Raw genomic sequence first — 23,083 nt, forward strand, 5'->3', positions numbered from 1 at the left:
CAAAGAAATGAAATACAAATGTACACAAAAAAGTGTTTTTCTTTTTCTTGATTTTGGGCATTTAAATAACATTGTTGTTGTTGTTGTTGTTGTTGTTGTTTTGCTCCCCTGCAGCACTAGAAAAACGAAGCTGCGGCCGTTGACGTTGACGTCACATCGTGCAACGCATGCAACGCACGCACGCACGCGCTTTGTTGTTGCAGTTGCAGTTGCAGTGTTGCAGTTGCAACTGGTGTTTGTGCATTATATTTAAATATATATATATATATATATATAAGTTATGCATATATACACCATAGCTATAGCCATAGATATAGCTCGACTTCGACATCGACATCGACAGCGACTTCGTCGTCGTTTTATGTATAGCAAAATATAACAAAAAATAAAACAAAACGTCGACAGCGGCAGCAATAGTATCGACGACGACGGCGACGGCGACAGCGAAGAGTGGAGACCAAGAGTGGAGAGAGAGAGAGTGAGCGGAGAGAGGTGGCGAAGGGGAAGGGGAAGGGGGAGGCGCGTTAGCGTTTTCGCATAGGCCGAAAAAGGACGAGTTCGGCGCTCATTTGCCAGCGTTAAACTGCATGTGTGTGAGTGTGTAGACATGTTCATGCATGTCCATGCATGTCCATGTATGCGTGTGCATCGAGAGAAGAGGCGAGGGGCAGAGGGGGAAGGGGGAGGCAGCTCATCACGCAGGTATTGTGCACACATATTTTTATAGGGCTTCTCTCATTGCATTTTTATTTCATTTACTTTTTTTTTCCTCTCTCCTTTTTTGGGGTTTTTTTTTTTCGCTTTTTTTGTGCCCCCAACATTTGGATTACGCTTTGTTGTATTTCGTTAAATGTGTGCATGTGTGTGTGTGTGTGTGTGTGTGTGTGTGTATTTCATTTCAGTTTTGTTGCCTACCTCATTCCCTTTTTTTTTGCGTTCTTTTTGGTTTTTAGCGATTTCTTTTTGCAGCATGTTTTGGGCAGATTTTTATTTTTCGGTGGCTGCGCGTCGTCCACGAAGGGAGAAGGGGGGAAGGGGAAGGGGAAGAGCTGTTGCAGTCAGGCTGCAAGTGCAAGCGAGAGAAAGAGAGAGAGAGAGAGTGGAGACGAAAGAAGGTGGAAGGAGAAGAAGGAGAAACGCGGGTCGAAGCAGAGATTGAGAGCTTTAAGTAGGGGTAGCCAAAAGTGTGCGTCTCTCTGTATGTGTGAGTGTGTGTGTGTGTGTGTGTGTGATGATGATGACCATCCCAATGATGACGATGATGATGATGATGATGATGAGGAGAGACGCGGCTCATTATGAAGTTTGCCTGCATATTATGTGCAAGCCCCGCAGCGGCTCAGAACATTGCCGGACTTTGCCGTTGGAGCATTGACAACTGCAAGTCGACGCACACACACACACACACACATACGGTCACACACACACACACACACACACATATACGGTCACACACAGCAGGGACTAAAACCGACGCTGACGTCAAATGCCGACGCAAGCAGCGACAGCGACAGCGACGTTAACGCCAACGTCAACGTCAACGCTGATCCCAAAAAAAGTTTCTGGGCAACATTATATTCGAATAGTTCAGATCCATTTAGATGAACATCAGTTAGCTATCGGATTGGGACGTGCGTCGACCAAAGCAGCCAAGAAAGCAACCAACAAAGAAACCAACCTAACAGCCAAGTAATCAACCATCTCAATAGAACTCTCAATAGAAAGAAACACACACAAAAACATCATAAAAACAAAAAAAAAAACAAAAAAGAAAATATAAATCACAAACTAAACTCTGATTTGGAGCGGATTCAGTGCAATGCCATCTGTCGCATCGCCATCTAATCTTCTCCAGAATGAAAAGCTCATTGCAGCAGACTCTTCTCTTCATCCTCATCCTTGGACTCTAATCTAAGCCCCAACAAAAAAAAAAGAGAAAAATCAAACGCGCTTCGACTCAAAAGTGTTGACAAACTTTTCACTTCTTTTTGTTCAAGTGCTGAGAAACGATTCTGTTCCGTTTTTTTTTTCCTGTTTGTGTTATTGTGCGATTTGCAAGTGCAACTTTCAAGTGAACAAACAAACAAAAACAACAACAAAAACAAAGCAAAAGAAAGTGACTTCTTAAATACATACATGTATATCTTTGGCTTCATGGACTATGCCATAAAAGAACTCTGATTCAAGTTGAACACACACACTTCGATCTTTGATCTTCAATCTTCGATCTCCGAACTCCGAATTCCGAATTCCGAACTCGACCTGGATCCAAAGCAGGTAGGTCAATCTCAACCTCAACTTTAAACACATTCAAGTTCCGTTTTCAAGCACTTGCTATGTAAGTACACTTATCCCTCACCTTCTTGGACAGCTTATGCTTAAAGTCCTCCACATTTGGTTCATAGAATCATCACAATCAACTTCCTAAACACATTTATCGAATCACATTCTTAACTCGATAACTAATCAGATGCTGTTTATCGACTTAGGAGACTTTTATCGAATCACTTTCACATTAAGCATAGTTCTTCGACTATTTATTGACTTAGGAGACATTTATCGAAACACATTCTTAACTCGATAACTAATCAAATGCTGTTTATCGAATTAGGAGACTTATCGACACCTTTTCCCAACTCGATAACTAATCCCTTGATTGTTTATCCACTTAGGAGACTTTTATCAAAACAGATTCTGAACTCGAAAACTAATCCCTCAAGTTTTCATCGACTTAGGAGACTTTTATCGAATCATCTTCCCAATAACAGCGTAGTTCTTCGACATTTTATTGACTTAAGAGACATTGAATCACATTCCCAGCTCGATAACTAATCTTTCAACTGTTTATCGACTTAGGAGTCATTAATCGAATCATATTCTTAACTCGGAAACTCATCCTTGGGCTGTTTATCGATTTAGGACACAGATTTCGCTTGTCCTGATTGTCCTCAAATTGCTTTCAAAGTATCTGAATTCGACACAAAACAATTTAAGAAAACAATGTTTTGGTTTATCAACTGAAAAAAGTAAAGCTTTGGATATAATTAGTGACTATCGAGTATCGCTATGGTTATCGACTACAGAATATAATTTCGATTAGAGCACACATTGTTAATGTTGAATTTGACACAAACGAAATGAAATAGAACAAACTTGGATTTGATTTGCGGCTGTCGAGTGTCGCTATCGCTATCGATATAGTTATCGATAAGAATTACTTAAGTATGATAAAAGTTAACCAATCCCTTCGCAACCAATAACAACACTTATCTTTCTGCAGATGAACTCAGACATAGAAAATTTGAATTTTAGTTTCTTTTTAACATATAAGAATTATCGAATATTGTCATAGATATCGATATCGATTACTTAACAATTTTAAGATCTAAGCACAAATACTCTGTTCACAACTTAATACTCAAGTTTAACTTGTGTTATCCAACTCGGAAATAGGCAACCTCAGTTTCATTTGCTATTATCGATAAACTTAGTTTCTTTTGTAATTATCAAATATTGATATCGATAATATTGAAGGAGAATATTAAGAATTCTATTCGGATTAAAGCACAATCTTCTATAACCGATGTAACAACAACAAAAACAACAATAAAAATAATAATAATAATAATATGATAATGAGCAAAAATGCCGCATTCATAATTTCCATACTCAAAGGGGCAACAACAACAACAACAATTAGAAGAAGAGGAAGAGGAAGCGAGGCGTCAGAAATGACAAAGTTATAAAAACAATAAGAACAACATTTGCTTTATCATTTTTCACACTTTTCACTCTGCGACTGCGAATGGTGCAAACACAAAACACAAAACACAAAACAGAACACACAAAAGAAAAAGAGTGCAACAAAAATGTGCCACTTGCCCATCATCGTCTCGTGTTGATGCCACACATTCGTGCCACAAAAACACACACGTTGCATAGAAAACTACTAAAACGGCGTTTAAAACGCGGAAACGAAACGAAAACTTCCCTTTCCGAGAGTCGAGTCGAGTCGAGAGTCGAGAGTTGAGTTGAGTCGAGAGGATTCTCCTCTGCATATGCTGCGGTCGTCCTTCCCCTTGCCCCTTGCCATCAGGCAACCATTCAGTCAGCGCCACGAGGCATAGGCGGCATGCAGCATGTGGCATGCGGCATGCGGCATTCAGCATAACAAGCACTCCAACTCCAGTTGCAACTCTAAAAAAATGCAAACATAGACAAAGTCAACAAAGTTGGACGAGGCGTCTAACTCTCTCTCAATGTGTTGTTGCTACCACTTGCTACCTGCCACTTGCCACAGTTGCACAGTTGCAACGTCAGAAAAGTCAATTGCGACACAATTGTGTGTGTTTTTGTTGCAACCTTCTCCAAGTGATGCACTCAATTTGTTGCGATTAACGGTGGCAACTCCAAAAAAAAATGAAAAAACGGAATATCCTTTGAGTTGAATACGTTTAGTGATACACAGAAAGAAAAAAACGTGCTCAAATCCAAGCACGATTGTTTGTATGTCAATCTTGATATTCAATATTAAAAGTCTTGTTTCAAGAATGGAAAAATCTTGAAATTGAATCAAGACAATCTTCATATAAACAAAAAAAAAGGAAGTAATCGATTGCAATCTAGAAATTCAAAAATATAATCTTGCTTCATTCATCTTCAAATTGAACCAAGAACATTTTAAATCAAGATCAAACGTTCTATACTAATTCTAAATTGCATTTACATACTTGATATCAGATTGAATATGACTCAAATACGAAGATGAAACAATCTTAGTTCAAGATTAAAAGTCTTGTTTCAAGAAAGGAAAAATCTTGAAATTTAATCAAGATAACCAAATCTTAAATCAATATCAAACAATCTCAAATTTAGATTGTTTCAAGTAAACCAAAATATATTTACTTTTTTTAAATATTAGTTTTCAAACTAGAGTTTGAACCCAAGGCAATGATTAGCATCTCTACTTAATGGGATAAACAGCCACAACACCAGAAATTAGGTTCAAATTATAAAGGAAGGGAATTCCAATATTTTAAGAAACAAGAACAAAATTCTTTTTTTTAAGATCTCTTAAATAAGAAGTTTCTAAACTTAAAGTGTAAATCTAAATCTTCTAAGCTTAGAGTGTAAATTTAGCATAAAACTCATTTCAACCCAAAAATCGTATTACCAGATTGTTATTTTGAAGATTGAAAAGTTCTTAAATCAAGATTTGCAATTTACATTTCAATCTGGAATAAATCTTAAAATAAAATGTTTTCAATCTTAAAATGCAAATTGAGCATAAAAATCTTAATTTAATGTTCTTTCAATCCAAAAATCTAATCTTGAATCAGAATTCTTTTCAATCTAATCTTTTTCTCTCTGTGTAGGGAAATGCAGAAAAAGCAGTTGAATTTAATGCGCTGATATTAGTATTTATGCAAGTTGCAAGCAACTCCTTGGCAGTTGCATAGTTGCATAGTTGCCTAGTTGCCTAGTTGCCTCGTTGTCTGGCTTTTCGTTTTGGTGTGCAACCGCTAATGTGCGCTATTTAATATCAATTTGCATTTGCGCTAAATCGTTGCTTATTAATTAATTGCAAATTGAATGAAATGCGAAGCCAGTTCTCTCTGTGTGTGCATGTGTGTAAATGAGAGTTAGAGAACCTGCAACACACACACACACACACACACACATACGTATATATTTCACAAACCAAACCAGATCGTATTTAATTACGCAGCCTTTGTGCGTTTAATTGCCTGCAATCTAATTTAATGAATTCAACTTGCAACGTTGCACAGTCTTCTGCTTCTTCTACTCCTCACTCCTTCCTCCCTCTCTTTCTATTCATAGTCAAATTACGCATACGACGCGTAAGCCAATGAGTGACTCTTCTTCTTGCTAGGCTTTCTACATCCCAATCAAGATCGAAACAATAAAAAAACTTTATCTAAAACTTTATCTACAATATTATTATTATTCATAATCATTATATTTGAGTAAAATTTTTGGTACGTTGGTACGCATCGAAAACATATCCAATTCTAAGTTTCCATATTATAAATGATTCGGATGATTAGTTAGCAAAGAATGAATTTTCATAAGAATTCGAATTTCAAGAAAATTGTATTCGAGGTTTAATTAAAAAGATTCCCCCAAAGAAAATATCAGTCGAATATACATATATAGAAATATTCTCCACACCCGAAAATCAAAGAAGCGCGCACACGAAATGGGGAAGAACAAGAACAAGAAGAAGAAGCAGAAGTAGAAGAATGAAACGAGAGAGAAGAATCATCACAGAAGAAATTCCAGCCCCGAAAATTGTTCGCAGAGTAAATTGACTGCAATTTTTGGTTTTTAGGAAAGAACAGAGCACAAACTGAACTGAACTGAACTGAAATGTTGTGAGGAGTCGGTTCAATGACCTACAAAAAACACAAACTGAAGCCAAACAAAAGCCCCCCCAACCAAACAACAAAAAGCAAAAAGCAAAAGCAAAGCCAAAGCCAGAAACCAAAACAAGAGCAACGCAACAATGAACAGAGATCAGCAGCGAGATTTTTGCTGTTTCTATGTACACACACACACACATACAGGCAATGCAATGCACACGTAAAGACGCGATCTCGAGGCTGTTAGAGAAAGACACACACACAAAAGGCAAGAGGAGTCAGCGAAGCAGAGAGAGAGAGAACGAAAGGGAGAGAGCAGCGTGCAGTTTGCCCAAAATATCAAAAACCCGAAACTTGCACACACACACACATACAGACAGACAAACGAACACACTTACAGTGAAAGAGGCGTGCATACAAAAATATCAAATAGCAAATTACTCATGCGCCAAACGACGAAGCTGCTGCTGATGATGAAGCACAAGAATACGATGATGATGATGATGGCTGGCAAAGGGGGGAGAGGGGGAAAGAAGAAGCGAAAATGCGGCCAGCGAGGATTGAGCTTGAGTCTGAGAGGGACAGAGAAAGCAAGCAAGAGAGCAGCAGCTGCAGTTCAACGACTAGCGAAAGCTCAAAAAGCGCAGCAATAAAGGATCGCAACAACAACTTAGAGAGTGAGCGAGAGAGGGTGAGGCACAAGAGTGCAGTTTATGGGTAGATGAAGGGGAGGAGGGGGGATGCTCTTGATGCTTTGCAATGGGGCCAACAGATGGCGCACACATCCGAAACAAAACGAAGCTGTCAAGGCGGACATTAAAGTAATTGCCAAGTACTCGCATAATTTCTGACTGTATATGTATGTATGTGTGTGTGTGTGTGAGTGAATTGATATTATCTTTGTAAATACATTGATAGAACTCACCTGGCCAATCAGAGCTAATTACTGTTTAACCCATTTAAGTAATATCCATTTAGTGCCAATTTCAAATGCAATTTCATATGCACTTTCTCCTCCATTTGCATTTTGTGAAGTCAGCTGGAAAGCTTTTCTCATTAACTTCTTCGTCAAACTGCAAATGCGAAACGATAGAAATGTAATCGAAATTAATTCTAATTATTCAAATAGATTTATGTATGTACATGTATATGTGTGTGTGTATGAATGTATGTATGTAGATGTGGAATAATATGACGCAACGCGTTTGCTCATTTTCATAAAGAAAACAGAGACAGCAAAAGGGCACAAATACATCACACGCACACACATGTGTCCCATGAAAAGGTAACAGAAAAATATACAAAAATGCAAAAAATATATAAAAACACAATGCAAAATAATGCAGCGAACCTTGTATCCGGTTAGACTAGAATTTCGGGTATTAAATGACAACAACAGCGCCAGCAGCAGCAGCAACTACAATAATAACAACAACAACAACAGCAACAACAACAACAATTGCGATCAACAGCGAAGCCGTTCTAATCTTGCAAAACAGTTTTTATACTCGAAATATAATAAGCACAAATTTAGAGCAGTTCTATGGCCGCCACACAAACACACACACTTAGCACTTATACAGTCTTATACTTTTACTTCTACTTGCACACTATCTATTTGCACTGAACAAACACACTTAGCACTTATACTGTCGCTGTCTCTGTCTTCTACTTATAACTTTGCACTGAACTATGCACAAACATATATGTACACATTTATACATTCTAAGTCTTCTACTTATACCTTTGCGCTATTTACAATTCTACGCACAAACATACTTAGCACTTATACTGTCTCTGTCTTCTACCTTTGCGCTGATTACAACACACACTTGTAACTTCTATTCTTACTTATACTTTGGACAGACAGAGAGACAGACAGTACAGTCAGCTCAGACAGCTATTGCGTGCATTAAAAGAGTATCACAATATTCTGTACTACAACTAATTTGAAAACTAATAAAAGGGAATCAAAATATTCTATACTGAAACTAATTCGAATTCAGACAGACAAAATACTAAATATACTTTTGAAATATAGGTGTGCTGCATTACCTTGGTTGAAGCGTTTGAAGTCCTTCCAAGTTTCCAGATTAATACATTATGTTAGTCATTAAGTCAAAGACATCACAAATGAATTAATGCAACGATCTTCGTATAATAATAATCACAACACAACACATCATCATCCTCTATTCCTCTGCTCATGATCACACGAATACGTGTGTGTGTGTGTATGTGTGTGTGTGCATACCATATAATATATGCATCGCGGAATGTATGTAGAATGTACATATTTTTTGCCAAGCGTCAGACGCCTACGAAAAAATGCGCAACTGCATAGGCGACAGCAAAGAAGAAGAAGAAGCAAGAGAAGCAGCAAGGCGAGGCGAGTGCGCGAGTGCAAGAGCGAGACGGGAAGACGCGAACGACGAGAACCAGAACAAGAACGACACTTGTATGCCGTTCACACACACACACACACACACACACACACATACACATCCGCAGCTGCAGTGGCTTGTGTGTGTGTGTGTGTGACTATTCAGTTTTGGCGCTGTTGCCGAAAAGCCGAAAAATATTTTGTATGTTTTTTTGGCAGTCATTGACCCGCGATGCGATGCGATGCGGCCATGGCCAAGGCGAACGAACACGAACTAACGACATGAGAGACGGGAGGGGGGTGAAGCCAAAGGAGCGGACAAACGAAACGATGTAGAAAGATAGCAAACAACTTAAACACAGAGAGCGATAGTCTCAGCACACTCACACACACACACACACATACTTGCCGGCTGTCTAAAAGCTCCTGACCTGACGGTGATCTCACTGCAGCTTTTGTTCTTTCTCTCTCTCTGACGCTCGCAGTCGCAGTCGCAGTCGCATTCGCAGTCGCAGTCGACGTTGCCGTCGCAGTCGCTCTCATTCTTATTCGCCACGCATTTGGCATTGAGTGTGGGCTGAGAGCTTTTTGATTTTTTTTGGCAATGACTGCAGCAGAGTGCGAGCGCACATACATATGTATGTGTGTGTAAACAGGGTGCTTAGAAGGCAGGCACTGCACTGTGGATGGTGTGTGGATCGCTGTGTGGATCGTTGCATAGTCAGACAAATAACCGAAAATGATTCACGCGAGGCCCCCTACGAATTGCGTGGTGATAAGTGCAATGACTTCTCTCTCCCTCCTTCAGCTTCAGCTTCAGCTTCAGCTTTAGCTTTAGCGATTTGCGTGGCATTGACACACACACACACATACATAAAGTTGTGTATGCTGATGTGATTATGAATACAAATACGAGTGCTAAATGTGAATGAGTGTGGCGACTGTTTTGAAGGCTTTGACCTCGCCACTGACTAATTGCATTTGTTGTTGTTCCTGTGTTGTTGTTGTGGTTGTGATCTTAGCTTGCATCTCTTTTGCCAGTAGATCGATCATCGATCACTGCTCAGCTTAGTTGCCCTCTCTCTCTCTCTCGCACTCTTCCCCCCCTCTCGATATCTCTCTGCACTGTTCGTGTTCCCGTTTTCAGTTTTGTGTTTGGCCGATAAGACGAATCGCAGTTCGCAGTTCGTTGCACGCTACACAAAACAACTGCGAGAAAGAGCGAGGGAGCGAGACGGAGCGAGAGTCGACAAAATGTGTAACAACAATAAGTTAAAAATAAACATACGAAAAGCGAATTGCAAAACTCTGTGAATGCTGTTTATCAAATTCAAGTGAATACTTTTTGCAGCTAGTCGCAGCTCAGTCTGAATAATGACTAAGAGTAGTCACTCTCCTCTTCTTCTTCTTCTTCTTCTTCTCACACTAGTCACACACTTTCAGAATTATTTTGAAATCCTTTGCAAAAAAATAATAACTGATGATTGTCCCACAACGTTTTCAATTGAATTCCAAATTCAGAACTACTTCAAAATAGAAAAATTTAAATCGAACTTTGAGATTAAATTACTAATAAATTAAATATATAGTTTAACTCATAATGTTTCTAGTTGAATCGAATATTCATATTTACTTTTCAATTTCTGCTTTTCACTTTTAATAAAATACAAAAGTTTATAATCGTCATCAGCGTCGCTGCTTTAAATACATTTTGTCAACTTGAATCTTACTCGTCGTAAGTATGTGTATGTGTGTGTGTGTGTGTCGTAGTTTGTAAGCTTTCAAAAGTTATCAATCATGCCCCGTTTTACGCCTTACACACCCCTCTATCGTTGTCTCTTTTGCACACACGCACCATCAAATGACTATGAGCATTTTTAATGAAAAGCCTTGCGTTGCCTCCTTCACTTACCTTCGTCTCCCCCCTCCTGTTCTTCTTCTTCCTCCTCCTCCAGCACTCACATATACATAACTGTACACACACACACATGTGTACACATACTTGTACAGTTACATAGATTGCATGTTCTGAATCCGAACAATATTAAAAAGCGAACTAGAAGTTATTGCTGCCTTACTCGCGCCTCTCTCCTCCTTTCTATCATTCTCCCTATTCGAATATATTCGTCTCCTCTTTCTTTTTCGACAGCCGCTCTCTAAGTCGTTCCTCCTCCCCTCCTCCTTCCCCCACCACTCTACTCTCACACAACAACAACACAAAACAACACAGCGAAGCATCGAAAGATGTTATAGAAATTTTTAAACATGTTTCAACTACGCAGGCCTCGCCTCCTCCTCTCCTCCCCCACTTGCTCACACTCTCACTCACACACACACACTCACACTCACACTCCTAAAACTTATCCCATCGTGCTGCAGGCAGCGGCGTTGTATTTGAGTAACTCTATTCATCATTTTGCGCGCTTCCTTAGCCACCCTCCGCCTCCGCCTCCGTCCCCCCTTCCCAACGTTTCTGTCTCCTCTCTCTCGCCCCCATCTACATCTTTGCCTTCATCTTCTTGCTGCCACCCCCTCTTCTCCACTCTTCGTCCTCGGCTAACCAACAGAAGCAGAAGCAGAAGCAAAGCAAAAAAAAAAGCAGAAGCAAGTGAAAACAGCAACACCAAATGTCGACCCTAAAAGACCCGTTTCTTTTTTTCTTTCTTCTTCGAACATGCGAAATTATTTGTGAGTGTGTATGTGTGTGTGTGTGTCCTTCTAATCAACTTCTACTCAACTGTTACTCAACTGTTGTTTAATAAATAAGATAATAATTTGAATTATAAGATAACTATGAGCCCATTTATTATTTGCGACGGATTTTAATACATCGCTTTTCCTTTATTGTTTTAACTGTTGAATTTTTTCTACATGCATACAAATACAAACTAAGATGATCAATTTGCATTGTAAGAAGAACAATCTTTGAAGAATATTAAGCGACATTAGTTTTTCTATGTAAAACGAAGTAAAAATTATTATTATTGCAAATATATATTTCATTTACACATCAAATTTATAGGCATGTAGAAAATTTAACAGTTATTATCTTAAATATTTCGATTAGCAATGTTTAAAAATGTTTGATAATAAAGAGTTTTTGAAATCTAGTAAAAATTCGAATTTGTAAGCAATTATTTAATTCTAAGCAAAATATAAATTGTTAATCTTAAAAAAAGTAAACGTTTTTTCTAACATCTTTAAAAGTTAACAAATTCAACTAACATTATTATCTTAAGTACTTTAATTAGCAAAGTTTGATTATAAAGGAGTTTATTCAAGTTTGTAAATATTTCGACTACTACTATTTATTTTTAGACAAAAATCACAAAAAGAAAAGGTTTTTGTTTATATCATTATGGAATTTGAAAATATTTTAAAAAAGTTTATTATTTCTCACTTTGATTTTTGTTATAAAAAAGTTTATTAATTCTCTTTTCTATATTCTCCGAGTTGTAAACAGACAAAATAAAAGAATCCTTCAAAGATTTTTCTTCTGACGATGCAAATTGACCGTGTTTACTAAGGAAAAAAAGCAGTCGGGTCTGAAAATCAGCCAGAAGTGAAAACTGCTTACAAGGATTTCTCTCTCAGCATCTAAAAACCAGCGTCTTCTGCCTCCTCCATATTTACTCCCAACTCCCATCGCACTGCTTTTTTAATACTTACTAAAGAACACACACACACAAACACACACGTCTTTGTACATGTCTACATATGTGTGTGTGTGTGTGTTTACTTCAAGCAGCATTTGTGGTGAGCAGAGGAAGTGAAGGAGGAGAATGTGGAGAGCGAGATGGAAATGGAGATGGAGATGGAGATGCTTTGTATAAGTATAAAATTCTAAAAAGAAGTATTAATCCTTAGCTTAAACATTTGCCAACCGCAGCAACAGTAACAGTAGGCTTCACTTCCTTCGCACACACATACACACACACTCGCACACACACACATACACACACTCACAACAAGGCTCAGCCAAGAACTGAACAATCTTGCGTACTTTTTTTTGCTTACCGATTTCATTTGATGCGAATTCTGTTTTCCTTTTTCCACATTATTCTTGGAGTATGATCCGTTAAAATAGATTCATAATTCCATATTTGGTTTTAGCAAAACTAAAAGGAAGGATGGAAAAAAGTATTGAAGTGGTTAAAATTATTGAAGACATAATTTAATACTTTTCAATTGAGTTGAATTGTATGATATTATTTTAGAGTTTGAATGTGTAGCCAAGCCGAATTATTTTCCTTTTTTCGTTTCCAATTATTATTAAAATAAATAAATGGTAAAAGCTTATGCAATACAATCGAACATTCTTGAAGAATTATTCAATAGTTTTATTTGAGATCCTATTTAGAAAAACTCATACACTAACAAATAAGAAAGCTACAGTCAAGTGTGCTCGGCTACATTCAAAATATACCATAGAAGTCAAAATATACCAGATTTTCGTCCAAAGCAACTATAACTCCATTAAGGTGTAATTTGCCATACGAAAGTATTTCCTAAATAACGCATACAATTTTTATCTGATTGAAACCAAATTAAATTTACTATAGTTATCATTTGTAGGGGCAAAAGTGGGCGTGGCAAAAGTTTAAAACAAACTTTATTTGCATTCAAATGTAACAAATGCTGTCGAAAAATATTATATCTCTATCTCTTATAGTCTCTGAGATCTAGGTGTTCATACAGACAGACAGACAGACAGACAGACGGACATGATTATATCGTCTTGGCAGTTGACGCTGATGAAGAATATATATAAATTATAGGGTCGGAGATGCCTCCTTTTGCCTGTTACATATATTTTGCCTGTTACATATACTATAAAGACTGTTAGTTGTACATTAAGTTACTGATTCTGCAAGCGCGTCCACAAATTTTCTATATCGAAATAGTCTCAAATCGGAGCGCTAAAAGTGTGCGATAAATTCCTATATTCGCTGAGCTTTCAACAGGCATTTAATTCAACTACACCGGGGGAAAGGGGAATAGCAGAGGGAGAGGGGGGAAAGGGGATGGGGAGCAGAAGTACAATTACTTTGCATTTTCTTCAGATTTCCACAAATAGCAGCAGCAACTTCTAATCCACCCAAAAATGAGGATCCCAAAAGTGGGCAAAAGCAGCGACTACAACAACAACAACAACAACAACAACAGCAGCAACTGCAGCCAGTGTTGTTAAGCAAAAGAAGGAGAAGAAGAAGAACACGAAAAAGAAGCAGAAGAAGAAGAAAAAGCAGCGACGCTGACTGCGTACTTACTTTTGGCTTCGTATCGCTTTTATTCAAATTCATAATCGCAAAATTTTTATATTCTACTTATGCTCAAAAGGCGCGTGTGTGTGTGTGTGTGCAAGTGTGTGTGTGTGTGTGTAGTGGGTGGCAAGGACTAGTGGATGGCTTTGTGCTGGGCCTACAATACACTCGATAGCAGCCAATAGCACCCGCTGCCTCCCTCTTCGTCTTCGTCCTCGCCTTCGTCTTCGTCTCTTTGCTACATCTTTAGTCCCGATGCCGTTACTTGGTCTCTGTCTCCCTCTCCTCCTTCCCCTTCCCCACCGCCTCTGTCTTCGTCTCCTTGCTGCAACCCATGCCCCAATGCCTCATGCTGTAATCGGAAACTTTCCTCTTTCTTAACATTTTTCATCTTTCTTTTTTTTTCGTTTTTTTTGTTGTATTTTGTGCTTTCATTTTGCTTGTGCCAAAAATACAAAAAGTACGCTCTGAGCAGGGGGAACGCCATGGTGGAGGAGGAGGGAGGGGGGGAGGCCAAAAGCGCTGAGAATGGAATGAATGAATAATAAAAGCGAAGCACTCGATGGCGTAGAATTTGAATAGAAGCTTAGTTTTTCGCTTATACAACAAAAACTTTACTTTCTTTTTTTTTCGGGGTTGTTTCCAATTTTTTTCTACTTTGCCGACGCCGCGAACGCGGGCGGGTGTGTGTGTGTGTGTGTGTATGTGTGTGTGTGTGTGTCTGTAGTGTGAGTGTATTTAAGTTGCACAGTCAGAAAAGGGCAAGAAAAGCGTTTTTACAAAGCGACACACACAAGAGCGAAAGCGAGAGCGAGAGAGATAGAAGGGAACAGGACTGATTGTGTGAGTGAGAGAGAGAGAGAGATAGATGCTCGCATAGTAGACGCAGACGCAAGACGGCAGAAGAAAAACTGAAAAGTTTATAATTACTTATTTTTTGATGAATTGGGTAAATATTAAAAAAGGAAAAAAACGAAAAGCTACACACAGAGAGAAGAGGAGGACGAAGGCAGAGGACGACGGTAACGGGAATAGAACGATAGAAACGATAACTGGGGGCGGGTCGGGTTCGCAGCCAACTAGAGGGGCGGGGGCGGGGCGGGGGCGGGGGCGGTGGAGAGTGGGAGGACAAAACTTGAAGCGGCAGCGTTATAGCCAAAAAGGTACAGAAAGCGCGCGCTTAAAAAGAAATACGACTACATTAAAAATTATCGATCGATTTTGTACTTTTTATTTTCTTTTTGATTATTCTTACTCGCAAGCAAGCAGCGTTGCTGCTGCCAGAAAATCAGCACAAATGGAAAACTATGTTGCAGGGAAAATGTCAAAGAATGAACTCGCAATCGCAGTAGATAATTTTGAAGATGAAAATATAATTCTGGACATTTGCACATCGATTAGGAAACTAATTAAAAGAGAGAAGCTAGTACTGAGCTTCTGATTAGAGATGGAAGCAAAAAACTGATTACACATATGTTAAACAAAAATCACAAAATTAAGTAGAGCTAAAGAACTATCGATAGTAAGTCATCGATAGTGTCGATAATACATACACATATGTTTTCTTAATAATATTAAGTCGCCAATAACTGAAAGTCATGAAAATAGCTGCTGTGTCTAGGTTAAATAAATAATTTTAATAATAATAAATTTGAATGTGTAAAAGTTTGGAACTAAATTCTAGGAATTCATTACTAAAATTGGCTATCGTCAAAGGTCATAAATAATTCTTCTATAACTATTGATGCTAAAAAGAATTCATATATAAGAAAAGATGAAAATTGCACGACATATGGTATACTAAATGTACCACAGCATGAAATATACCAAATAATATACCAAAAATGTACCAAAGGTTATATTTCTAATATCGATGAAGTTGTACTATGAAATATACAATCGCAAAATATATCAAATAATATACTTCGAGCATACTAAAGTATACCAAAAACAATATTAAGTATATCGATTAACCATAGAATACTATATACCAAAATATATCAGATTGTCAGTCAAAGAATTGATTTCGAATTCATTCAAATTGTTGATATGGAATCTTAAAAAGTTCTATATAAATAATATTAAGAAGTTGCCTAGTTAGTCACAGCGATTGGAATTTTAAAGGATGAAATCAAATACAAGTGAAAAATACTTGGATTTCAACAAGTCAATAGATAAATAAGATGACAAAGTTGCAGCTGCATTGAGTCGATAGAGTCAAAGTAATTAGGATGTCAAGTGCTCCTCGAAGCTAATCAGTGCACTCTAGGGGAAAAAATGGCTGGCCGAGAAGAGGGGAGGACCAGAAGAGAGGGGGGCGAAGAAGGCGCCAGGTGTAGAAGATAGAAACTCAACTTCATTTGCCCAATTAATTTGTTAAATATGTAATTCAATTTCGCAAGGAAGCGGCAAAGACATCGACAACAACAACAACATACCAAGATAGGAGGGGGAAAGGGGGAAGAGGGGGGTGGCAGGCAAAAGCAAAGACATCCTTATTAAGTTTAATTGAATTTGTCGTTTGTTTTCATTGCTCATGTTGCATGTTTTATGCTTTCCCCGACGCTTTTTGTTAATCAAATAAACTCTAAATAATCAAAAAGCGCAATGAAGTTTGCCAGTCAGCTGCAGAAGAGTCTCCGCCCCCTCCTCTCCCCCTCCCCGCTACTCCTTCTCAGCTGTCTGTGGGCGAGGAAACCAAAGCAAGCAGACGACAGAAGTGAGAGGAGACGGCAGATTGAGAACGCCAAAGGAAATGCGCTTTATGAATTTTATTAAAAATAAATTCAAAATTCCTTTGCGCTGTCTGTGTGAAAGTGTGTGTGTGTTCTTTGACTAAAGAAAGAATAAGTAACAGGTGAAAATTGAAGTGATCTTTCATCAATCAATCCATCAGTGATGCCATCTGATGTTCTCTGTCGCAATCATCTATTCAACTATTGGCAGTTAACAGTGTGTGTGAGGAGAAAATGTTTATGTAGAGAATGTGTGGAGCGTGTCAGTGGAGTGTCAGTGGAGAGTGTGTGTGGAGAGAAAAAGTGGAGAGTAAGTGTGGAGAGTGTGTGGAGTGTCAGTGGAGAGTAAGTGTAGAGAGTATGTGTGGAGAGTATGTGTGGAGAGTATGTGTGGAGAGTGTGTGTGGAGAGTGTGTGTGGAGAGTGTGTGTGGAGAGTGTGTGGAGAGTGTGTGTTTGGAGAGTGTGTGTGAGGAGAGAATGTGTATGGAGAGAATGTGTGGAGAGTGTGTGTGGAAAGTGTGTGTGGAGAGTGTGTGTGGAGAGTGTGTGTTTGGAGAGTGTGTGTGTGGAGAGTGTGTGTGGAGAGTATGTGTGGAGAGTAAGTGTGATGAGTGTGTGTGAAGAGTGTGTGTGGAGAGTATGTGCGGAGAGTATTTGTGGAGAGTGGGTATGGAGAGTGGGTGTTGAAGTAAAAATAGAGTAAGAAACAGGTGAAAATTGAGTCGACCTCTCATCAATCAATGATCAATCAGTGATGCCATCTGATGGTCTCTCTCTCCGATTCATCTATTGGCAGTTAACAGTCAGAGAAAGAGAGCGAATCTTGTGCATTATTCGCAGCTGTAATAGTCATAATCTGGGCCACAATCGCAGCCATCAAAGCAAAGTCGCCTCTAGTGCCCCATTCTTGCCACACTACGCGTAAACTTTCCTCAACTAACTCGCACACACACACACAGACACACACACACTTACAACTATGATGGCCACCCACTAAGAATATTTTCAAATGCTGCCAAGGGGCGTCTCATCAGCCATTTCCACATTTTCCACAATTTCCACCATTGCCACATTTCTCGTTTCTCGCTTCTCGCTCGCGTTTCGCGTTTCTCGTTGCCTTTGCCCGTTTGCCCGAAGCCTTCTTAGCGCCAGAAAATCTGCGGAATTTATAAAATTTTCATAGTTACAACTTTCTTTATGTTGACCGGGTGAGAGGAGGAGACGAGACGAGACGGGAGAGGAGAGGAGAGGATAGCAAGCGCCGCGTTAACTTAATGTGCAGTACACTCCAGAGAGAGGGTGGGTGCCTGGGGGGAGGGGTGAAAGAGAAGAGGAGCCACACGCTGTCGTCTTGCTTCTATTTTGCAGTTTAGTTTCAAATACATTTTCCTTCTTCTTTTTTTGGCAATACATAAGACGCTCCATTATTATTATTATTATTATTCCTGCTGCTGTTTTTTTTTCGTTCAGTGTAAATGGGATTAAGAGAGACGCGCGCGAGACAGAGACAGGCATAGAGAGTTAGAGAGAGAGAGAGAGGGAGCGAGAGGGAGCGAGAGGATAGCGTAATAAGATGCGGCTGTTTTGTTGCTGTTGCTGTTGCTTTTGCTGTTGTTACTATGAAGCAACTCGCAACTCTACGCCAAACCCAGCGAAACAGAAAACAGCAGCCTCCCCTCTCCCCCTCTTCCGCTATCCACCCACCTCTCAGTTCTTACAGCTGCTGCCGCTGCTCGGCAAACAGAGGCAAACTTTTCAGCGCTCTAACAGTTTCTCCTATACCTAAAATATACCGTCAGATGAGGGTTAGGCATCGGGGTATATCCCCAACCCTCTGCTCCGCGGAGAGGGGGGAGGGGCAGGGAGGGATAAAAAGGCAACCGAAGGCAGCGAGCAACGGCGAACTGGGAACTGAGAACTGGGAACCGAAAGGAGCGAAAGGAAAGCCAAAGAAAATACGTACGCACGGCGCGAGAAATGTTAAAAAATATTTTTATAGCTACGCGAAACGTTAGAATAGTGTTTGCCTCTGTGTGTGTGTGTGTGTGTTGTGTGTGTGTGTATTATGTATATAGAGAAATGCTGCTGCTGCTGCTGCTACTTCGCAGTCTCTGTCTCTGTCTCAGTCGCTGCTGCTGCCAAAGTTTGAAGGTCGACGTCGTCGTCGTCGTCGTCTTCTTCTGCTTTTCCTTTTCTACTTCTTGATGTTGTTGTTGTTGTTGTTGCAGTTGTTAGTCAAATGGGGTGTTGATTGAACGGTTGGTTGCCCTTCCTCCCACCTCCCACCTCCCCCCGCCACCCAAGCCAATGTTTCTTTTTTCATTTTTTCTGTGTGCTCCTTGTTTTGCGTTTAGACACAAATTTTACAGTCCACCCACATACAAAAAAAAGCAACCGAAAAAAGGAAAGAAATGCTGCAGCAGGTTCGGTAAAGTTGGCAAAAGTATTGGCTGAGCATGTATCGAAAGATTGGCAACTAACAGCAAATAGCGAAGGAGCAATCGGCAGACAGACGGACGGACGGACAGACGGACAGACAGACAGACAGACGGAGGGAGAACGGCTTCTGCACTTAGCGTTGGCTACGCAGTTAACTGCGCTGTCGATGCTCTGCACTAAATAAATTGTAATACAAAGTTTTCGCTGAATTATTATGTATTCAAATCGATATCAGGCCCGAGACAGAGAGGCGCATAAGCACGAGACGGGAAGGGAGAGGGAGAGGGAGAGAGATAGAAAGATTGCGTTGTAGTGAGATTTTCGCTGTCGCTGTACAGTTGTGCGTGCCACACTAAGAGGCAGCAACAACAGCAGAGGCTGCTTAAATCTGGCAAAATAGAAAATCTCGACTTATTTGCACTTCTTTTATTCTCCTTCTCTTTTTTTTCGGTTGTTTAGTTACTCTTCTTGTACGGTGCATCACGTATAAGCAGAGTGTGCTGACAACCAAAAAGCAGTCAATGTTTGCACGGGGTCAAGGTTCAGCGATAACACTGCGGCAATCTCAGAGGTCGCCCCTCATCGCAAAAACCTTCCCCCAAAACCAAAGCCAAAGCCAAAAGCCATTTCCATTATCATTATGCTGAAGCACTTCAGAGTCACTATAAATTCAAGCTAATTAACCATGGACACTTACCTCAGCATTAAACACAGTTCTGCCTGCGATTCCGCATTCCACGTTCCGCACTTCATTCTCAAGCGCATCAAACTGCAATAAAGCAAGAGAAAGTCATCTTAGTTAAGTGCGACAAATGATGACACCAAATAAAACTATTATCCTAAAATATTAGACGCTTCCCATTCACCGATTTAAACACTCCCTCAAAGGAAATCATAATGAAAATGTACAATTTTATACTCTTACTTAACTTAACTTAATTTACGATAAGCCAGTAATCTCTTTTCTCAAAACTTAAATGTAGTATTAAATACTATATGTAATATAATAAATTAGTAACAATGCTTGAGTCGAGTGTGCTCGACTGTGAGATATCCGCAACTCATGTTGAGTAATAGCAAAACAGTGCGATATTATTCTTTAAATATACAAAATGAATATACCACAAAAATACTAATGATATACTAAAGGCTATATTTGGTAGATTGATATTACGTTCACAATATACCAGAGAGTATTAAAATATACCAAATTGTCAGCCAAAGCAACTAAGTTGAAAAGAAAAGAGTTTCTTAAATGACTTCTATATTCTTCTCTTTTTATCTCTGACTTCTCTTTTAACTCTATAGCTATTGATGTATGTTATAAAAATCATCGCTATAGCTTCACAAAAACGAATATTTTAAATACACATTGCTTTCTGGGCACTATGAAATAATAGTGCTTACGACTTGCTTTTATAAACGCAACTTTTAGATAAAAAGTAGTATTAACAATCATTTTATAGTTCACAACTGTAAATAATTTTGGATTTTAATAAATTTATACGCTTTTTGTTATCTTTTGAATTACTTGCTAAGACTCGTTATGTAATTTCTATTGTGTCAACAAAGTTCTATTTCAAATTAAGGTTTTATTTGAGAAATTTCATAGCATTGAAGGAACATTGAAGTTGAAGAACTGTTTGCAGAATATGCGTGACTTGGGATATGGACATTACTGACTGTTGGGGCGTACACATGGCGTATACGTAATACGTAATAGCGACTAATAATACCTCGCGCCACATGAGTCGCAATTTATGTGCTGATTACAATTGCCGCTTTGCATTGCGGACCGTGTCTTACTTGTCTGCTTGCAAAAGTTAGAAAACTCATCCTTTGTCCTTAGCAGGCAACCGCTTCAAAGCGTTGAAAGAGAGAGAGAGAGAGAGAGAGAGAGAGGGAAAAGGAGTAAGAGGAGTGTCTGCTAAGCTCACACTTTGCGACTATCCGACTATTCGACTAGCTAACTAGTAGAGCAAACAAAGCAACAACAAGGATAACAACAACAACAACAATAACAAGAAGAAGAAGAAGAAGAGTTAGTCTGGCGGTCGTTCGTCCTGCAACTGCAAAATCTCATTTCGGTTTTTTTCCCTAACCGAAAATTTACAACATTTCTCTTCTCTACTGCTGCTTCATCATTTTTTTGTCTTTCATAAAAATAATGTTGTTTTTTTGTTGTTGTTGTGTGTTTTCTACTTTGTTGCCTGCTGTAGACATAGTCATAGTTCTACACGAGAGAAACAGAGAGGGGAGAGGGAGGGAGAGAGAGAGAGGAAGATAGTCAGGCCGTCGGTGGCATTTTAAATATAATTATAATATAATTTGGCGCGGTATTTTTTCTCGTGTTTGCCACATTACGAGTGTGTGTGAGTGAGTGTGTGTGTGTGTGTGTGTGTTTGGTATTAGCAGCACTTTACTGATAAGGGGCAAAAGGAGGCGTGTCCAGAAGAGAGAGGGGAGTGGAGGGGGGATCACTGCATTGTTAATGCAATTTCGTTTCGCTGCCACGTTTTTGTTATGCTTTCGTATTAAAATAATTATACATTTTTTTGGCCCATTTATGCATTTGTAGAAATACTTCTAGCCGCCACTGTTGTCTATTTTGTTGTTGTTGTTGCTGTTGCTTTTGCTGTGTTGCTGTGTTGTGTGTAAACTGTGAACTGTAAACTGTAAATTGTAAAATTGTAAAAGTCAGTTTTGATACTTTTTTGCCATTGTTTTTTGTTTCGTTCTTCCCCTTTTCCCTTTCCCTTCTCTGCTGGCTGTCATTATTTTTATTTTTATTTTTTTTTTGTTGTTCCTTTCACATTGCGCCGAATTGTAGCGTGTAATTTCGTAGAAAGTTTAGTAAGTGCTATAAATAAATTCAAATGGAAAATGTGCAAATGCAAATGGCAAATGCAAATGCAACTGGAGTTGGGGCAATGAAAATATGCTGTTCACAGACACATTCCCATTCCCATTCCCATTCGCATTCGCTATACCTCATCGCACTAATCCCAACCAACCAGCCAGGAGGCAGCAGCAGGACCTTCTCCCACTCGAACCTAGAGTACTCAATCGACGGGGCAATATCAATCCGTCTACTATCAAAGTTTTGCAATAAAAATTGCAAGCGCCGCACGGACAATTAATTTGATCGTGTGCAAATAGGATTCAGATTCCAATTGCGATTCAGATTCGGATTCGGATTCGCATTCGCATTCGGAACTCTAACAGCACTTTTGTAATGAGTATTTTTGCAACATTGCTGCTTCTTCATGGCTCACATGGCGTATGCGTAACGAGCACAATGACAAGACTGCCCAAGCACCCGGCACCCTCTACATCTTCCTCTAACTCTACGCTTCTCCCCCTCCCTCCTCCTCTCCCACTCCCACTCTCCTTCTCCGTTTCCGCTCCCTCTCTATCTCTATCTCCCTCTCTCGCTTCTCCCTTTGCTGGTCGGCAACAGGTAGCTTGCTTGACTACTTGGGTTGTTGGGTGGTCGGGGAGGTCGAGACTTGTCTTGTGGATTTACCACGTCTCGCTTCGCCTCGCTGCGTCTGTCGCCGAGGCATCGAGGAAGCAGCATCGAGCAGCAGCAGGACAACCTAAAGCCGAGAGACTGAGACTGAGATTGAAGAGTGAGGAGTGAGAAGTCGCGTTGGCTGGCAACCAACAATCTGCAGACGTCTGGCGTGACCTTCGTTTGGACAATGCGAAACTGTGCCACATGCCACGGCCACGGCCACAGCCACAGCCACAGCGCGAGACGTGGGGTAGGCCAAGGCAGCAGTGTTGCAAGGAGCAAAGCAATTCACAGTTCACAATTCGCAGTTCGCAGTTCAGACTTTTTGCTACCGACAAGCCAAGGTCCATTGCGAAGGAG

The 23,083-nt window shown here is 39.6% G+C and overlaps 1 protein-coding gene across 4 annotated transcripts in view; it reads right to left on the minus strand.

Moving 5' to 3' along the window:
• The window catches only part of LOC133849372 (uncharacterized), a 95,696-nt gene that overhangs the window by 21,445 nt on the left and 51,168 nt on the right, over positions 1-23,083 (minus strand). The window contains exons 5-6 of one of the 4 annotated variants that reach the window (XR_009895368.1): positions 19,904-19,975; positions 7,309-7,456 (exon numbers count right to left, since the gene is read on the minus strand). Coding sequence is in view for 1 of the 4 variants with exons in the window: in XM_062285413.1 (XP_062141397.1) it covers positions 19,904-19,975 (72 nt within the window). In the remaining 3 variants the exon portion in view is untranslated. Of the gene's footprint in view, positions 1-7,308; positions 7,457-7,734; positions 7,754-8,438; positions 8,549-19,903; positions 19,976-23,083 lie in introns of those variants that run through there. The other 3 variants (XR_009895369.1, XR_009895370.1, XM_062285413.1) reach the window with 3 other exon arrangements.

The sequence above is a fragment of the Drosophila sulfurigaster genome, chromosome X (assembly GCF_023558435.1).
Source record: "Drosophila sulfurigaster albostrigata strain 15112-1811.04 chromosome X, ASM2355843v2, whole genome shotgun sequence".
NCBI classification, from domain to species: domain Eukaryota; kingdom Metazoa; phylum Arthropoda; class Insecta; order Diptera; family Drosophilidae; genus Drosophila; species Drosophila sulfurigaster.